General features: G+C 37.0%; 1 protein-coding gene across 1 annotated transcript in view; it reads right to left on the reverse strand.

The window, feature by feature from the left end:
• Window positions 1-5,766: 5,766 nt before the first annotated feature.
• The window catches only part of RAB22A (RAB22A, member RAS oncogene family), a 34,871-nt gene continuing 25,129 nt past the window's right edge, over window positions 5,767-15,508 (reverse strand). The window contains exon 7 of the mRNA XM_077831674.1: window positions 5,767-14,544. Within this exon, the coding sequence (XP_077687800.1) occupies window positions 14,447-14,544 (98 nt within the window). The 3' untranslated portion in view covers window positions 5,767-14,446. The remainder of the gene's footprint in view (window positions 14,545-15,508) is intronic.

Genomic DNA, 15,508 nt, shown 5'->3' on the forward strand with positions numbered 1-15,508 from the left:
CCAGTACTCACAGCTAGCCCTGGAATGGACTAAGATATACTTTAAAACTGAGATTTTTATGTATAGGAAAAGCAGTTTTATGTTATTTTTAGGTGTTTTAAGACTCTCTGAGCTTTGTACTAATTTAACTCATAGTAATTAAAGCATTTGGCTTTATGCATCAGGTGATTAAAAAATTCTAATACGATTTCTAAAAACTTTAAAACATTGCTAAAATAGTGTTTCTGTACAGATGTGGCATATACAGAATATATGATGGTATGGTATAACAGTTTAATCAAGCTGGAGTTTGGAATAGCAGCAAAGATTATAGTCTATAAAGTCTGACTTTTTACATACAGAAAAACTCATTCATTCAGAGCTGAATTTTGCCTATCCTAGGCCTTGGAGAGGTGTAATGTGTGTGTAGGGGAGTGGGGGGGTGGATTCCCATTTACAGAAATGAGAAAATCTTGAGGCAGGTTGACTTTTAAAAGGGGTGTCTGTTGAAGGTGCATAGGTGTTTGGTTTGTTAAAGTCCCAATTAACTGGATTAATAGGCAGAAAAAGGTGATAAACTCATTTTTTCACAATGCTCTGCAGTTATCATATTGATACAAACTCCATCTGTTTCGTATGTAAAATAGAAATGTATAACACACAGATTTTATAACTGTATATAATCTGAATACTTTCATCCAAACACATGTAAATAATATATACAGAGCTAAGAGGACCTGAGCTTTGCATTGACAAGGCTCTAGTCTTTGGCAACATGAGCAGTAGGGAATGATTGATGGTCGTGAACATTTGCATCACTAAGTGGAATAGTTATATTATGATCTGCACCCCAAAGAAGTCTGTACAAGTATGTTTCTGCAGTATTTATACCACATATCAATACTTCAGCTGCTCTTCTCCATATTTGTTGCTGTGTTTCAGCTGCTCTGACCTGGTCTCTCTTTGGATACTCAACCTGTTCCATCTTGTTTTCGTTTGCTGGGGAGCATCTTTGATTTTTTTTTTATTTTATAGCATTTAAATTTCCATATTATGTAGCATAAGTGACAACTGATTATGGGCAAAACTGACCTGCACCACTGAAGTCGGGGAGTTTTACCATTGACTTCAATGGGAAATTGTATTGTGGCCAAATTCTTTTTCTAGATGGAGGAAAAATGGTCAAATAATGCACAAGGTGAACTGTGCAGTTTTTTTTTGTTTTTTTTCCCTGTGCCTGGAATGTCCCTCACTTCCATTCTACTGGCCTGGAATCAGGGACACTCTGGCCAACTATTACTGCCCTTTGTCGGGTTCTAATTTACTGCACCACCATAAAACAAAATTATCAAGCAACATTCATTCAGATTTGAAACAAGAGGACATTTCATATGTTTATTGCTCCAGAAAGTACAGAACTTCTTTAGGCCACCTATTCTCCATATTATAATTTTATGATGCTCTGAAGTTTGCCTTCTACAGTTCTGATAACCTCTTACATTGTTTTATTTATTTTCATAAACAGATTGACCCCATTAAGCTCGGCATCAATCCATAACCATAAAGAGCAATCAGTAGAAAGCTTGCAGACAGGTACAAAGCTTCGTTTTTATAAAATATTATCAGGATTCAGAGCAGGTCAGAGGAAAATCTTAGAATTCCAAGTATCCTAAAAATTCTGTAGAGGAAACGTATATTTACCCAAAGTAAATAAATAAGCAAGCATACAATATGCTGCTTATACCTTTTCAAAGATCTTGTGCCTGAGGAGCCAAGGATGTTTAAAAACATTTGGTGATCCAAAAGATTTGTAGAGTTGCATTATTCTACTGAGTGCAACGTGACTGGCATCTTCGAACCTGACTCATATGCTTGGTTTTGGAGGGCTCACCTATGTTTGCTTCCAGCATGAAATGTTTAAGCATGTAAAAATTCTAGTCATGAAAGTGAAAAATTATGAACCTAATGAACATAGTTTGTCAGGCTTTTGTTACAAGTGATTAATTGTGTATATTTAGTGCTGTAGGGATCACATTTGCAGAGTTGGGCATACACCAAAACCCTCAATGTTTAAGGTAAACAGTTTTATTAGTTAGAAGAAATAATTCCAGCACACCGCTCGAGAAGGAGTTTACAGTCAGATAAGGGTACTCATCCATACTACCCCACCTCTACATTAACAATTTGCCTGGCAACAAATTACCATATAGTCCCACCATTACTGGATTGTTAAAATATTCACAGTTGAGCACAATCCAGTAATGGTGGGACTATATGGTAATTTGTTGCCAGGCAAATTGTTAATGTAGAGGTGGGGTAGTATGGATGAGTACCCTTATCTGACTGTAAACTCCTTCTCGAGCGGTGTGCTGGAATTATTTCTTCTAACTAATAAAACTGTTTACCTTAAACATTGAGTTAGACTTGGTCTACATTGGGGAAGCTGCATCTTCACAAGTTGTGTGCACAAATCAGGCAGTTTGCATGCAGTTATCTAACTTCCAGGTGCAAAGATGTGGTTTTGGGGGCATACTATTTTTCTTGCCAGTACATTCATATTCAACGCTGAACATTTGGCTCTAGCTGTACATTTTCCCAAGCACAATCATTTCTGTTATGCAAGCACATGGCCAAAGAAATACCTTAAATGATAGCAGGAGCAGTAGCGAGCATTATGCATTAAACAAGTTTTTCTATTGCTTCTGCGGCAAAGACATACCAATATCTATTTCCTAAGTCAACTGCAACCTTGCTCCTTGACAGAAAGATGCTGAAGTATATTTTCTGACAAAATAAAGATCTTGAAACAAAGTGAAATAGCACTATCATTAATAGACTTTTTTTTTCTCCAAAATTTCTTGTTTTTGTGAAGTCTGCTGTTGGTTAAACATCTTAAAAGTATAGTATCAAAAGCTGGAAGGGGAATACTGCATGCTTATAGCATTAGTACTAGGTAGTAACTAAGGAGAGGGTTTCATTTTCATCTTCTATATACATTTATAATTGATCCTATGCAGACCTTACTGACAGTTTTCTATGTTACACTGACCATAATCCTTTAGCTAGAAGCACATTGCAACAGACCTTTTAATTAAAATTCTAGCATCCCACACTAATCAAGTTTGGCTAAAAATAAATTCCTAGGTAGGTGTAGGGCAGAGGGTATTTTGATAGCTTGCCTTCACACACTAAGAGGGGAAGGCGCTGTTTATAAAGGTCTACACACATTTTTAGTATGTAACTAAAAGATTTCATTTATATAGGAAACGTTGTTGAACCTTCCATGCAATTCCCACTGAAGCCACCTTTCTGTTGATTTGATGGAAGCTGGGTCAGGCTCAGCGTCGGATGTGTACATAAGACTGCCATTTATTACATGTTTGTAGAGGGCCTAGTATAACAGAGCCTGGCTTTGAAAGCAGGCGGAGGGCAGATGCTATTGTTAGTGGAGGCAGTTCTTTAAGGCTTCCTTTTTCTTACCAGCTTCACCTCCATCTTGCCTGAGTTCAGCTTTAACCAGCTACTCTTCAACCTAGTGGTGCATGTAAGCTGCAGCAGGATCAGTAACTGACTAACTGCATCAGGCCAACCAAGTCAGGGAGATGAGATTCCCAACAAGCAAAGGGACAAAGTGTCAACTGCAAGCAGGCATCTGACATGCTCAGAGGGGAAGGGGGCACAAGTAAATATATAGTGGGCCTCCCTATTCTCTCTTTCTTTCTTCTTCCATTGCTAGGGCTATCCAGGATGCGGAAGCTGCTCAAGTCACAGCCTACAGCAGTTCCCTTTGTAGGAAAAAGGAGGAGCCTGTTAATTAGGTTGGGGGGCCTTTTTCAACACTTGACCTCTGGGTTCAATGAGGATGTTGCACCCCCCTTTATTATTGTGGAGGAACCCTCTTCTTTCTGCTTCCCAATGGTAACAGCTGTGTGGAGTGACCAAGAGGAATAGTCTTCAGTCAGCTTGGCTGCCTCTTCTCTTTCTGGCTCAGACAGACAGACTTGGACAAACACCGGCAGTCCATTTTTTCCTTCTACATCAGCAGGTGGGGACAAAGATGCTCCTTGATCAAAACATCAAGATGAAGTACCAAATACACTCACTTCATACACAATTTGCAGAAGCTGCACAATGATGCTGGCATGACCTCACAACAGCAGCAGCACATGGCTTTGTGACTGACAGACATGGCAACTTCCTGCCATATCCTTAGAAGGCCTTATTGAATTAAGTTTAAGTATCTTTGGGGTCCATTGTACTAAATGAAGAGTTTATGTATGATTGTGTCCTACCGCTTGAGGGAGGGCTGCCATACCTCCTCCAGGAACCAAAAACAATGGGCAGTGATTAAGGCAGGTCACTCAGATTGTAGTAGCGCCAGAGGTGTATCACCTCCCAGAAAGATTCACATACTCTAGATCAAACTGGATGTTCCAAACTCTAAGAGACCAAAAAAAAAAAAAAAAAAGGACTTTTGGATAAATAGCCTTAGTTTAAACTGACTCAGTGATCTGCATTTCTGCTCAGTCTATTGCTCACTGGTGGTTAAAGACATCTTTACAGAAAACCGTTCTTATGTATTATTCTCTTTTCCATTTTTGTAGTTTAGAGCACTTCTGCTTCACTCTAATGGTTTTATACTTACAAGATGGAGATGTTTCTTATGCTCGTCTTATTTTTAAGTAAGTTACACATGCAAAATGTGTATGCAATTGCTCACCTAACTACCATGTCACAGGCCCACCCGGAACTGCATGCACCTATGACCACGATTAGCTAATTGTGTGCAAAACTGCAGGGAGTGAACATTCAGGTTAGTCATATGATTACAGATATGTTTTGTATACACAACTGCAGATGTATATTGTTTCTATAGAACAAAGTTTAGTCCCTCAGCTTCATACTCAAAAACCCAAACCATATATGAATAGCATTAATCTCCATTCCTGAGATTTTGGTTTAAATTGACAATGCCAAAATCCATTTTACACAGACACAGCAGGGGTCTGTGCAGTCAGGGGAAGGAGTAGGGTGAAAAGAGAAGGGTCTTCCTAGCTTATGTAACCAATAAGAACTATTGCAGATTCCACAGCTGCAAAGACAAGTTTGATCTGGTTAGAGCCTACTGTATGTTATGTTGAATTGACAGGTTTAATCTATGTTCTTGTACATACACTGAAGACCTGGCCATAAATACATAGTTTCATTAGGTAACATTTGACAAATAAAGGGGGGGCGGGGAGGGATTTAAGACATGATTAAAAAAAAAACAATGTTTTTTTAAAAAACTGCAGTTTAACAGAAGTTCTGGTTTACCCAATCAAAACAATACCAGCTTGTGTAACACTTCTGTGAGCCTGCAACTAGAAAAGCAAGCTAAAAGCAATGCATTAAACAGCCTGAGACTGGTAAATGTTTGCCAGGTCCTGGAGTGGCTGATGAAACTCTGATGGTCTATATTTTCTCAGGGGCTAGGTGGCAAATGAAAGGAAGCATTAAAGACAGATGCTGCATTTCCTGTCTTTGTTATTACTCTCTCTCCTTTTGTGTAAGTTTGTCTTGTGTTGCTTGGTGTGTGCACCTGCAACAAACATTCAACTTTTAGATGGAAAATGGTAGGTGTAGCATTGTTTTTAAAAATTATATGTTTGAAGTATTACTTGTACTCACTTTTTCCTTGGGGTATTTCCTACAACCTTCTTCCTACATACTATGCTGTACATACTGAGATGTAACAATATTTCTGAGGAGTTCGATAGCTAGGGAAATTGTTGAAACCAAGCCAGCACATTTATAAAAACATTTTATTAATAAAATGTTTACACCTTTTTTGCACAATACATCACATTGGTAGTGATTTTGCATGTTATTACATTATAAAAGTTTATTGTGAATGATTAAGCTGAAACAAAGCAGTTTACAATATGCTAACTCATTGTTTGCAGAGTATCTACTATAACAATACAAACTAAAAAGAGAGATCAGAAGTCTATCTTTCTTCATTAGCATCTACAAACCAACAATACAGACGTACTGTGTACACTCTCAGGACCAGCCCAAGAGAAGACCATAAAAAAAAAAAATCAAGTCTCAAAACATTCATAAGCTTAGCAATTCATTCTTACAATATTTCATCACTAGTAATCAGACTATATTTCATGCAATGAAGCAACGGTTGTAAATTTGTGCACTTTACAGTACTACAAATGCTTTTGTAACTGTGAGCTTAAATTTTGTTTTAATAATGGATGTTAAATAAGAAGGCACAGACCTTTTAACCCTTACACCAGGTTAACCCCCAACATAGTCTTTAGAAGCAGAACATTCTGAAGAAGGACAAGAATTGCTGGTACAAAGATTATTTTTTCCCATTTATGTTTACAGACCAAACACTTCTTATACTTTAGGAATTATATGCTTAATCAAGATTTTTACTTTTGTCCCCTAATCACAGGAATTTAAATGCTTTCCTTTTTTATTTAAACTAAAAAAAAAAAAAAAAACCCTAAGACACGTGGAATGATTTCTTCATCTGAAGAAGAATAAAAAAAAAAAAATTTGCCAATGTATTTACACATTCTATATAGGTCTTTATACTGTTTCCATCACTGTGTGTAACACGAGCACATGGTGTGCCACACACAGAGTATCTGTCAGCCTCATTACCCTGTATTCAAGAATACAAAAGTTAATCATTTGTAAGTCTTATTAACAAAGTCTTGCAAACCTTTACACATCCTAGGTTAGTAATGTTTTTGGCAAATGAGTAACACTTTCTACATTATCCCAGGAGGATGTAGATGTATGTGTCTTGTCCACTGTGTTTTCACAACAGTTTTGCAAGGCAGTACTAATGAATTACCATTTTGTTCACAAATATTTGCTGCTGTGGCAGATGCTTTAAGAAGAAGAAAAAAAGATTTGCCAACCCTTACAACCTGAATCCCTTGCAGCATAGTGCAAGATGTCAAGAAAACATAATAGGTTTAAGGTACAGTACAGCTTCATGGAACATACAAATCATAACATGAGTAACAAAACAAGTCACGAAAGTAGAGGTGAACCCATTTTCACTGACTACTTAAAGGGTTAAAATATGTTCTAGAACAATAACTGGATGGAATTACTAGAAAGGAAAGGTAAGGCCAGAGAAAAAAGGGGCTTTCTTCCAACATCTGAAAAATTACAGTACATATGCAAAGAAGGATAACAGGAATGGAGCAAAGAAAAATTAAATCACATCTAAAGACAAAATAAAAATACCTTTTAATAGATTCAGAGGTAATGAGTTTCTTTACCACAAAAGTGAAGACCAATTCTGGGGATTATAAAATGACCAACTCCAAGTTCTTAGATAACGCAAAGGGAAAGTCAACAATTGTTCCTTTTGGGAGAATGCCAAAATTCTGTAAGTGTCCTGGAATTCAAGTAGTTTCAACAAATTCTGTTGAAATCTTTAGAGGTTAGATCATATGCCCCATGTAGAGAAACCCACAGGTGAGGAAGAGGGGCACATGCAGCCACTCAGGTCGCCTCCCCTACTTCCAATGGATCACTCTACCAGTGGAAGTGAAAAGAAAAAGCCAGCCCTCAATCTTAAAAATCTGATCCAATTTTAAATAGTTATGCTCACACTAGAGGTTGTCAACATTAGGAGCAAGATTTCCAGAAGCCTTCAGCATTTAGCTACTGTTATTGCTGTCAGATGGAGAATTTTTGAAAAATCTGCCCACTTCATTTAGGCACCTACATGACAGCTGAGCTCTTGAAAATCTGGCCCTAAATCATAGTCAGATCTAGGAGGTACAACCCTACAATGTATATTACAGTATGGAACCATCTGTTAGGGTCTCAGAAAAAGTCCTGCTGCCAGTAAGGATTTCAGGTTAAAACAGACTCTGGAAGAAAACTTCCAGATAGAATTGAAGCCAAACACCCTCTACAGGATTTCCTTTCTATGACACTGCCTGGATAAATTTCAGGAAGGTCAAAAATGTATAATGAAGTTCGGCATCTTTGGTTCCAGTTGTATTACCAGGAAGAAGATCTGCACTTATTTCTCAACACTCCAGAGAATCAGACGGCATTTTTCTAAGTTTAAAGGCAAGTACAATTTGGCACATGGATTCTTACATAAGAAACCGAAAAATGCTGTTTCAAGCTTGCTTCCTCCCACAGGTTGGAGCCATTTGACAAGGCATCTGCCGTCACATTCTTTGGGGAGAAAGAACAGCTGACAGCTTACAGATGTTTTGTTCTAGAATCCATATTTTATTTTTGCCTCAAACATCCACATGCCAACATCTCATTTCTACACGCAACAAGTTTTTTTGTTGTTTAATAAAACATACAGCTGGGAATGTAAAATGAACATTAATTTTGTCAGTTTTCTTTGTAGAATTTTATAGTGAACTTTTATGTAGTTTGGTTCTGGACACATGGTTCTTCTATTAAGGGACTGACTGTAGCTACATAAGAATGCATAAAGAGAATATTATTTGTGAACTCAAACTGTTAGAAGAGTGCAAAATCAGTCTAGACATTTATTTAGTTCTTATCTCTGTGGTCTTGGATCAATTTTTTGGAAGCTTCCAAGAATCTCAAGTGAGTAACCTGAAATTATTTCAACAAATAAGATGGTGCTGGTAAGAGTATGTCCATGCATAATCCACATTCTTGCCTCCTTCCCCCGCTCTTTCTTTCTTTTTTTTTTTTTTTAAAGTATTTGCTTTGAATTTTTACTTTTGTTTAGTTATTGCTATTTATGAGCAAGGCTCACTAAAGGAGAGATAGGCCATGGAATTTAGACAGCATCTTCTGTAAATCTGCAATTCCCAAGGTAGTCAACACAGCAAAAAATATAAAACCTCATTCTCAATAAATACTAGAGACACTTCCACAAGGAGGGAAGTCATCCAAACATCACTGATAAAGCTGCTTTTCCCGCACCATAATCTTAAGTGTTTTGTATCATGTTTGTCTCCAGTAATATTAAATAAGGAATAGTTTAGATTTAACATCTTCATGAAGAGCCTGTTGAGGATAGCTTTTAAATCATGCAAGATATTCGCCTTGAATGATTTTATTTTCAGCAACTAAATTGAAGGCTTTACTATCTATGAAAGAAATGGCTCCCTGATGAGAGCTGGACAGTGAACAATGAATGCCCAGTCTCCTGACCAATTTAAAGAATGATGTTTCCAAAACACTATAGCAACTATCAGATTTTCCAACTACACTATTTTATGGGAGGTGAAACACCCCCAACACATGTGCTTGTAGTAAAGTTATATTCATGTTACATAAAGTTACATTTATTTTGCACAGAATGCCCCCATCAAAAACATTAAGGATCAGATCCTGTAGCACTTCAAGCAAAAAAGTATTACTGATTTCACTACACGTTAAGGGCTGCATCAATTTAAAGTTTAAAAACAGGCAAGACAAAAATAAGCTAGTAATACAAGATGTGGTTTTTCTAATAAGCTTCAACAAATAGCTCAATAATTTTAACTTCTTGGCAGCAAAAACTGTTAACTCCCAAGAGAACTCCGATTCCTAGCTTCCAGAGCATTTTCAATAATCTTGCCTCTAGAAAAAAAAAACCCAGGAATGTTTCTGCCTTTTGTTAAAATAAGTAAACTAGCAGAGCATGTCCATTTAGAGGCTTAATAGGAGGATCTCAGCAGGTACACACAAACATGGTACTGTAAAGCCACATACATCAGAGAAGCAGTTTCTAAGCATATATTTGGGACTGACGAGTTCAGTTCATTGTGGTTTTGTGGGGTTTTGCCCCCCCGCCCAAAATTTAGGAGCATGCTTATCCAGCTCCCAAAGCTTTATCTTAGACATGTCAGCCAACAGTTGCTTCACTTTTATACTTCATTTGAAAAACAAGTAAGTCTTGTCCACAGTCTGAAGAAAGCTGAAATGTTTCTACTTTGTCAGTTTCAAAAAGATGCATAGGATCATTACAGAAAGACATGCATTGTGCTACACAGAGCATAATGTTACTTTCATCCATTATTCAAATCGTACCTCAAAGAAGTCCATTCCTTTTGAGACTATCAGAGGCTAGATTTTCAAGAGTGCATTTCAGCCATTTAAAAAGCTGAGCCCTTAGAAGTGCAGAGCTCCTGATCTACTTCAGAGAAGAGAGAGTTTTTAGAAAGTCAACTAGAACCAGTGATGCTCAATACCTCCAAAAGAACAGACTCAAAAGTTATTTAGGGACAAAAAATGTAAGTAACTCAGCTGAACACTGTGCAGCACATATGAAGGCTACATCTACAGTAGAAACTTCAAAGCGCTGCTGCGGGAACGCTCCCGCAGCAGCACCTTGAAGTGTGAGTATGGTCACGCGCGAGTGCTGGGAGAGAGCTCTCCCAGCGCTCCTGGTAATCCACCTCCATCAGGGAAGCCTGTCCACACTAGCGCTTTAAAGCGCTCAAACTTGCTGTGCTCAGGGGGGTGATTTTTCACACCCCTGAGCCAGCAAGTTAGAGCGCTATAAAATGTAAGTGTAGACAAGCCTGAAGAAGAATTTGCAGGAAAGCTACATAGCTCTGCCAGAGATGAAACTGCAACAAGCCAAACACTCAACTACATGGATGTCTCTGACCCAGGGAGACGTTTACTCATGTAATTGTATTTCAATATCCAGGTTATTGACAAGTGAACACTCAAGTTGGGATCTGGAATCAAAAGAATTTAGATCTCAGCATACTGACACATTTTAAACAAGCATGATACTAACAAGACACTGTCTCAGCTAACGTGCATGAAAGTATTTTTAGGTAATCTGAATATGAAGACATGGAAATGCCCAAGTTAAGTCTAACAATGTATGATTCAGAATCAGAAGACAACTGTACAAAGGTGAAAAAAACTACACTGATACCTCATTCGAGTGGGCAGAGCTACAGAGAAATTTCACTTGTATAGATTTAAAAATGTAAAAGGAAGAAGAGTTATGAGGCATCAAGATTTAGTCAGAAAAGGAAGGATATAGGACTGGCTTGTTAGAGAAGATGATATATTAATCTTAGTCTATCTTGCCAGTGACCAAGTTTACCATATACCAAACTGTATTTGGAAAAAACAAATGCTGTCCAAGGAAGAAAAAAAAAACCAACCCTCTTTTTGGCCCTCTCTCAAGTTTTTAAAGATTTGCTAAGAAGAGATATGGCTATATGGCTTCATTGGATCCTGACTGGGGACTCTACTGTAAGACTATTACTACAATTCTAGAGTCAAATATCTTCTTTTCAAGTAATGCATATTTTATAGGTGTAGTTAAGCCAGTTATTCTCTGTGAGGAGACAATAGAGTTTAAACCTACACTTTTAGGTGCAAGGACACTGAAGTGATAATTTAGAGGGTATGAATCTGTTTGCGGCTCCCTGAATGGATCTTCTGCATGAGAGATGTTATTGATCTTTCACAGATATTAAAAAAATAAATATGCTGTTCAGTGTCTGGAAACTTGTCAGATTTACAATAAAATTCTTATGTTCAAACACTATTAATAAGCCTGAAGAAATCCAAGGCAGGTGAACATATTATATTAAAGATAGTAAAGGTACCTAATACCTTGGTGTGGAATGGGGAAGGAGACTTCTGAAGCACTGCCAACATCAACAGCTTGCAGGTAGAACTATGACACCATGCAACCATGTGATAACAAAACATGGTATTTAGTAGCAGCTCGACAGAACCTACTGTAAGTATATACTGAATCTTATCTTTAGATAAGAAGCTGGAACAAAAAGCAATTATTTGTAATTGAAGGATACAAAATATTTTCAGTGTGGGGTTACAGTGATAACACAAGATTACAAAACAAGCATTACAAAATGGTGAGCTGATGCTTCCAAGTAAACACCCCCCAACCCCAAAAGAGGAATATATTTTTTGTTATCCTGAAAGGGAACTCTGCTACAAAAGCATACTGAAGTGCCAGAAGAGCATACTGCTTGACATCTTTTTAGGACTAGCTTTGAAATCAAACATTTTTTAATCTATCTTCATTAAATGGATAACTACATCTTGGTCTGTTATTTATTAGAACTCTGCCAGTTGGTTAACCGAAGACAGAGCAAAACTTTCAAACAAGTTTGGCATTTAATTATTGCCATTGTGCAAGGGCTTTGAGTAACTGTAATTAAGTTTCAGAGTAGCAGCTATGTTAGTCCGTATCCGCAAAAAGAAAAGGAATACTTGTAATGTTGATTACAAAACTATTAAACATTTCAGTCCGATGAAGTGAGCTGTAGCTCACGAAAGCTTATGCTCAAATAAATTTGTTAGTCTCCAAGGTGCCACAAGTACGCCTTTTCTTTTTGTATATAATTAAGTGATCAGTTGCTAGCCTGCTTTGATATAATACTGTATCATAGCTTTTACAAAACTTTAAACTTTATGTTTATAATCTATTGCTTCAAATGCCACACAAAGATTTCAATCATATTATTATATATCTTAGGGCTGAACCATGATGCACACCAATACATAATTATTCTGTCTTCATTGTAAGATTCTCTGTTAGGGAAACCAGCCTCCATATATGTGCATGCAACTTTTTGGGCACACACAATAAACTTTATATGCTCATAACCCATCTGCACATGCAGGGAGTTTGAGCATGTGTATGCTATTGCAGCAAACAGAAGTGCACACTCAAAGGACTGCATACCCACAGATAGAGGCCACATTTTGAAATCTTGGTCTTAAGAAGTTTTAACCCCAACGTTTCATTAAAGCTTATTAACCACATTCAGAATATGCTTTCTGTTACGATAATAGCAAAATAGTTTTGCTTGAGGATAGCTTTGAAACAAGGATTCTGAGTATGATTTAATCTGAAGTATAAGCTGTTTCATTTCCTACTTATTCTTTGAAATCTCCTTCAGCTAAAATACTTAAGATTGCAGAATGCCAAATTACAAATCGAGAACAAATACCACAGACATGGCTTTAATTTCAGAATCAAAACTTAAACTCAAATATTGAAAATACTCTTCCTTTAAAAAATAAGAAGTTCTCTACTAGTTCTAGAGGAAACTAAAAATAAATAATGAAAATAGCATAAAAGGATACGGTCAATTTATAGTTTAATATAAAATGTAAGAAAAACAATACAACATAAGCGAAAAGCTGATTTGCTTAAAAAAAAGCCAAGTAATTAAAAAGTTATTTGGGCTAGACCCAGGAACCAAGAGGTAACGATCTACGCTACCATACGTGACTTGGATGTGGTTTCCTGTTTGTGTGCCTAGCCAGGAAGGATTGGGTGCACTGCAGAGGTGATCTGCTCAATGGACAAGCCACATGCTTCACCAACAGCAACATCTACCAGCCATTTCAAGCAGAAATGCAGATGTGATAGGAGGGAAGTATCACCCAATCTTCTTCTGGAAGAGGTCACTGCAATGTAAGACCTCACAAGCAGGGGTAGAATTGTTGGAGATCCCCAGGGACTCTGTCAATGGGTGAGGAATGGAAAGACTGAAGAAAGCTGATTTCTCAACTGCTTTTACATAATTTATAATAGTTTAGGCATTGGTCTCATAAATATAGTACAAACACTTTACACATGCGAAGCAATAAAGAACTTTCCCCCAAAATATTAAAGTCTTACTAGAACTATTGATGGCATCTGTTGTCAGTCAGTCATGCTCAAGTTTAAATTTAGAAAGAGTTTCATCTAGGTTCTCTTCCACCACCATTTTTAATTGTAAAAATGCTTACTAAAACAAATAGGTGCTTATAAATGTATCAGTTTGCCTTTAAATGATTAAGCCAGCATGAAAAGGTAAGATTGTCTATGGTTTAAAATTCATTGCTTGTTTGTTCATATTACTTTTAAATAAAAAGTGCAAGTGGGATCTGGGGACTGGATGGGCTGATTTGCTCATTTTTTATCAGTAACTTATTTTGTAGCCATCTACAACCAATTGCCTCACTGTACTTTGGATTAGCTACAATTATATTTAAAATAATGCTCATTATAACAATTGAAAGGGTAGCAGAATAGCCTTATGATTAAAGTCACTATTTAAACAGGGCTGTTTCTTCCCCCTTCCTCATCCCTCTGGACCACAAAAGTGCTCGTTTCCCTTTTACAAAAAACATTACATATAATGTTGATTACAAAACTATTAAACATTTCAGTCCTACCATCCATATGTCGACATTCCTTTCACGCAAGGCCAAAGAACTAATGATGGATTCCCTTTGAATACAAGAGACACTATACATGTTGTAAATAAACAGGCTGACATTATCACGACTGCAGTCTCTTCTGTGACAGACAGATGTCAGATGAGCTGGTCCATTTTTGTGGGACCTTGAAGTATGAACATCAGGCAGATAAGTTCTAAGACCAATAATGTATACTCAACATAAACTATTAGCTTCCAAGACCACCTACTTTCAAAACAAGTCTGATTTTCTAAAGTATCAGTCAACAACAGCTGCGTTTTGTCACTGAAGGCTGTCTTCTAAGTTTGAAGCCCTTACCGCTAGATGGGGGGTTGGTGTCAGTTGATGGAATTCTACGACCTATAAAGAAGAAAAAAAAAAGTTTATAGCAAGAGTTACATTAATTATTGAAACTACTTTTACAGAGCATCGGATATCTGCAAAAGCATTTAATCCAACGGATTGGATTTTGGAGGTAGCCCCTCGGAAGTGCAGGTTCCCTTCTTTCCTGAATAGATACGGGGCTTTAGGACTCCTCATCCCTGCACTGGCCCCTGTTCTCTGTGTAAAAGTGCCAGAGTAGTGTTTCAGATCTCACCCTATATCCCTAAGATTAATGCTTAAACAACATGATCTGCTTTGGCATTTTTCAAGCATCAAAATTTATTCAAAATCAACTAAATGCATAAGAAAAATAGCTTCCTGATTTCCTTAAATAGTTACAAAAGAATCTAAGTTGTAGTTAAAGTCAGTAGTAAAGAAAGTATTTAACTACTTCCATGGAGTCTTTAAATTTTTTTAGTTTAAAGTAAAAAATATTAAATAGCTTCACAATCATTTGACAGCTCTGATCTGTCTATGAAAGGATTGCCTCTAATTTTATACTGTTTACTTGACTCAAAAGACAAAGCTAAGAGAGATAGATATCGGCACATAAGTGTTCAGTGTTTATTATAGCCATCTGAATTACAACTCAAATCCTCACTATAAGAATGCAGTACTGCACTGTATTCCCTTGTGGTAATGTTTGCATGTCTTCCATGTAAGAATCAATTTGGAATAATGTAGAAAAAAAATTTGTGGTCTAATTGAGGGGCAGGGTTATCAAAAATTTTGTAAAGGGAATCCACACAAAAATGTTTGGTTTTAAATCACATTTAGTAATTGTGTGATAGTTACACAATTACTACTCCCCATTAGCCAGTTATGCTTTGGATAATACATTCCCCTAATCAAATCTGAACACGGAACTCTGATTGGAAATACTATTTCCCCTGTTGTATTTGTGAAAGTTTTGGTATCCCTCATGCATTTCCTTCACTCA

Source organism: Eretmochelys imbricata, chromosome 13 (genome assembly GCF_965152235.1).
Source record: "Eretmochelys imbricata isolate rEreImb1 chromosome 13, rEreImb1.hap1, whole genome shotgun sequence".
NCBI lineage: Eukaryota > Metazoa > Chordata > Testudines > Cheloniidae > Eretmochelys > Eretmochelys imbricata.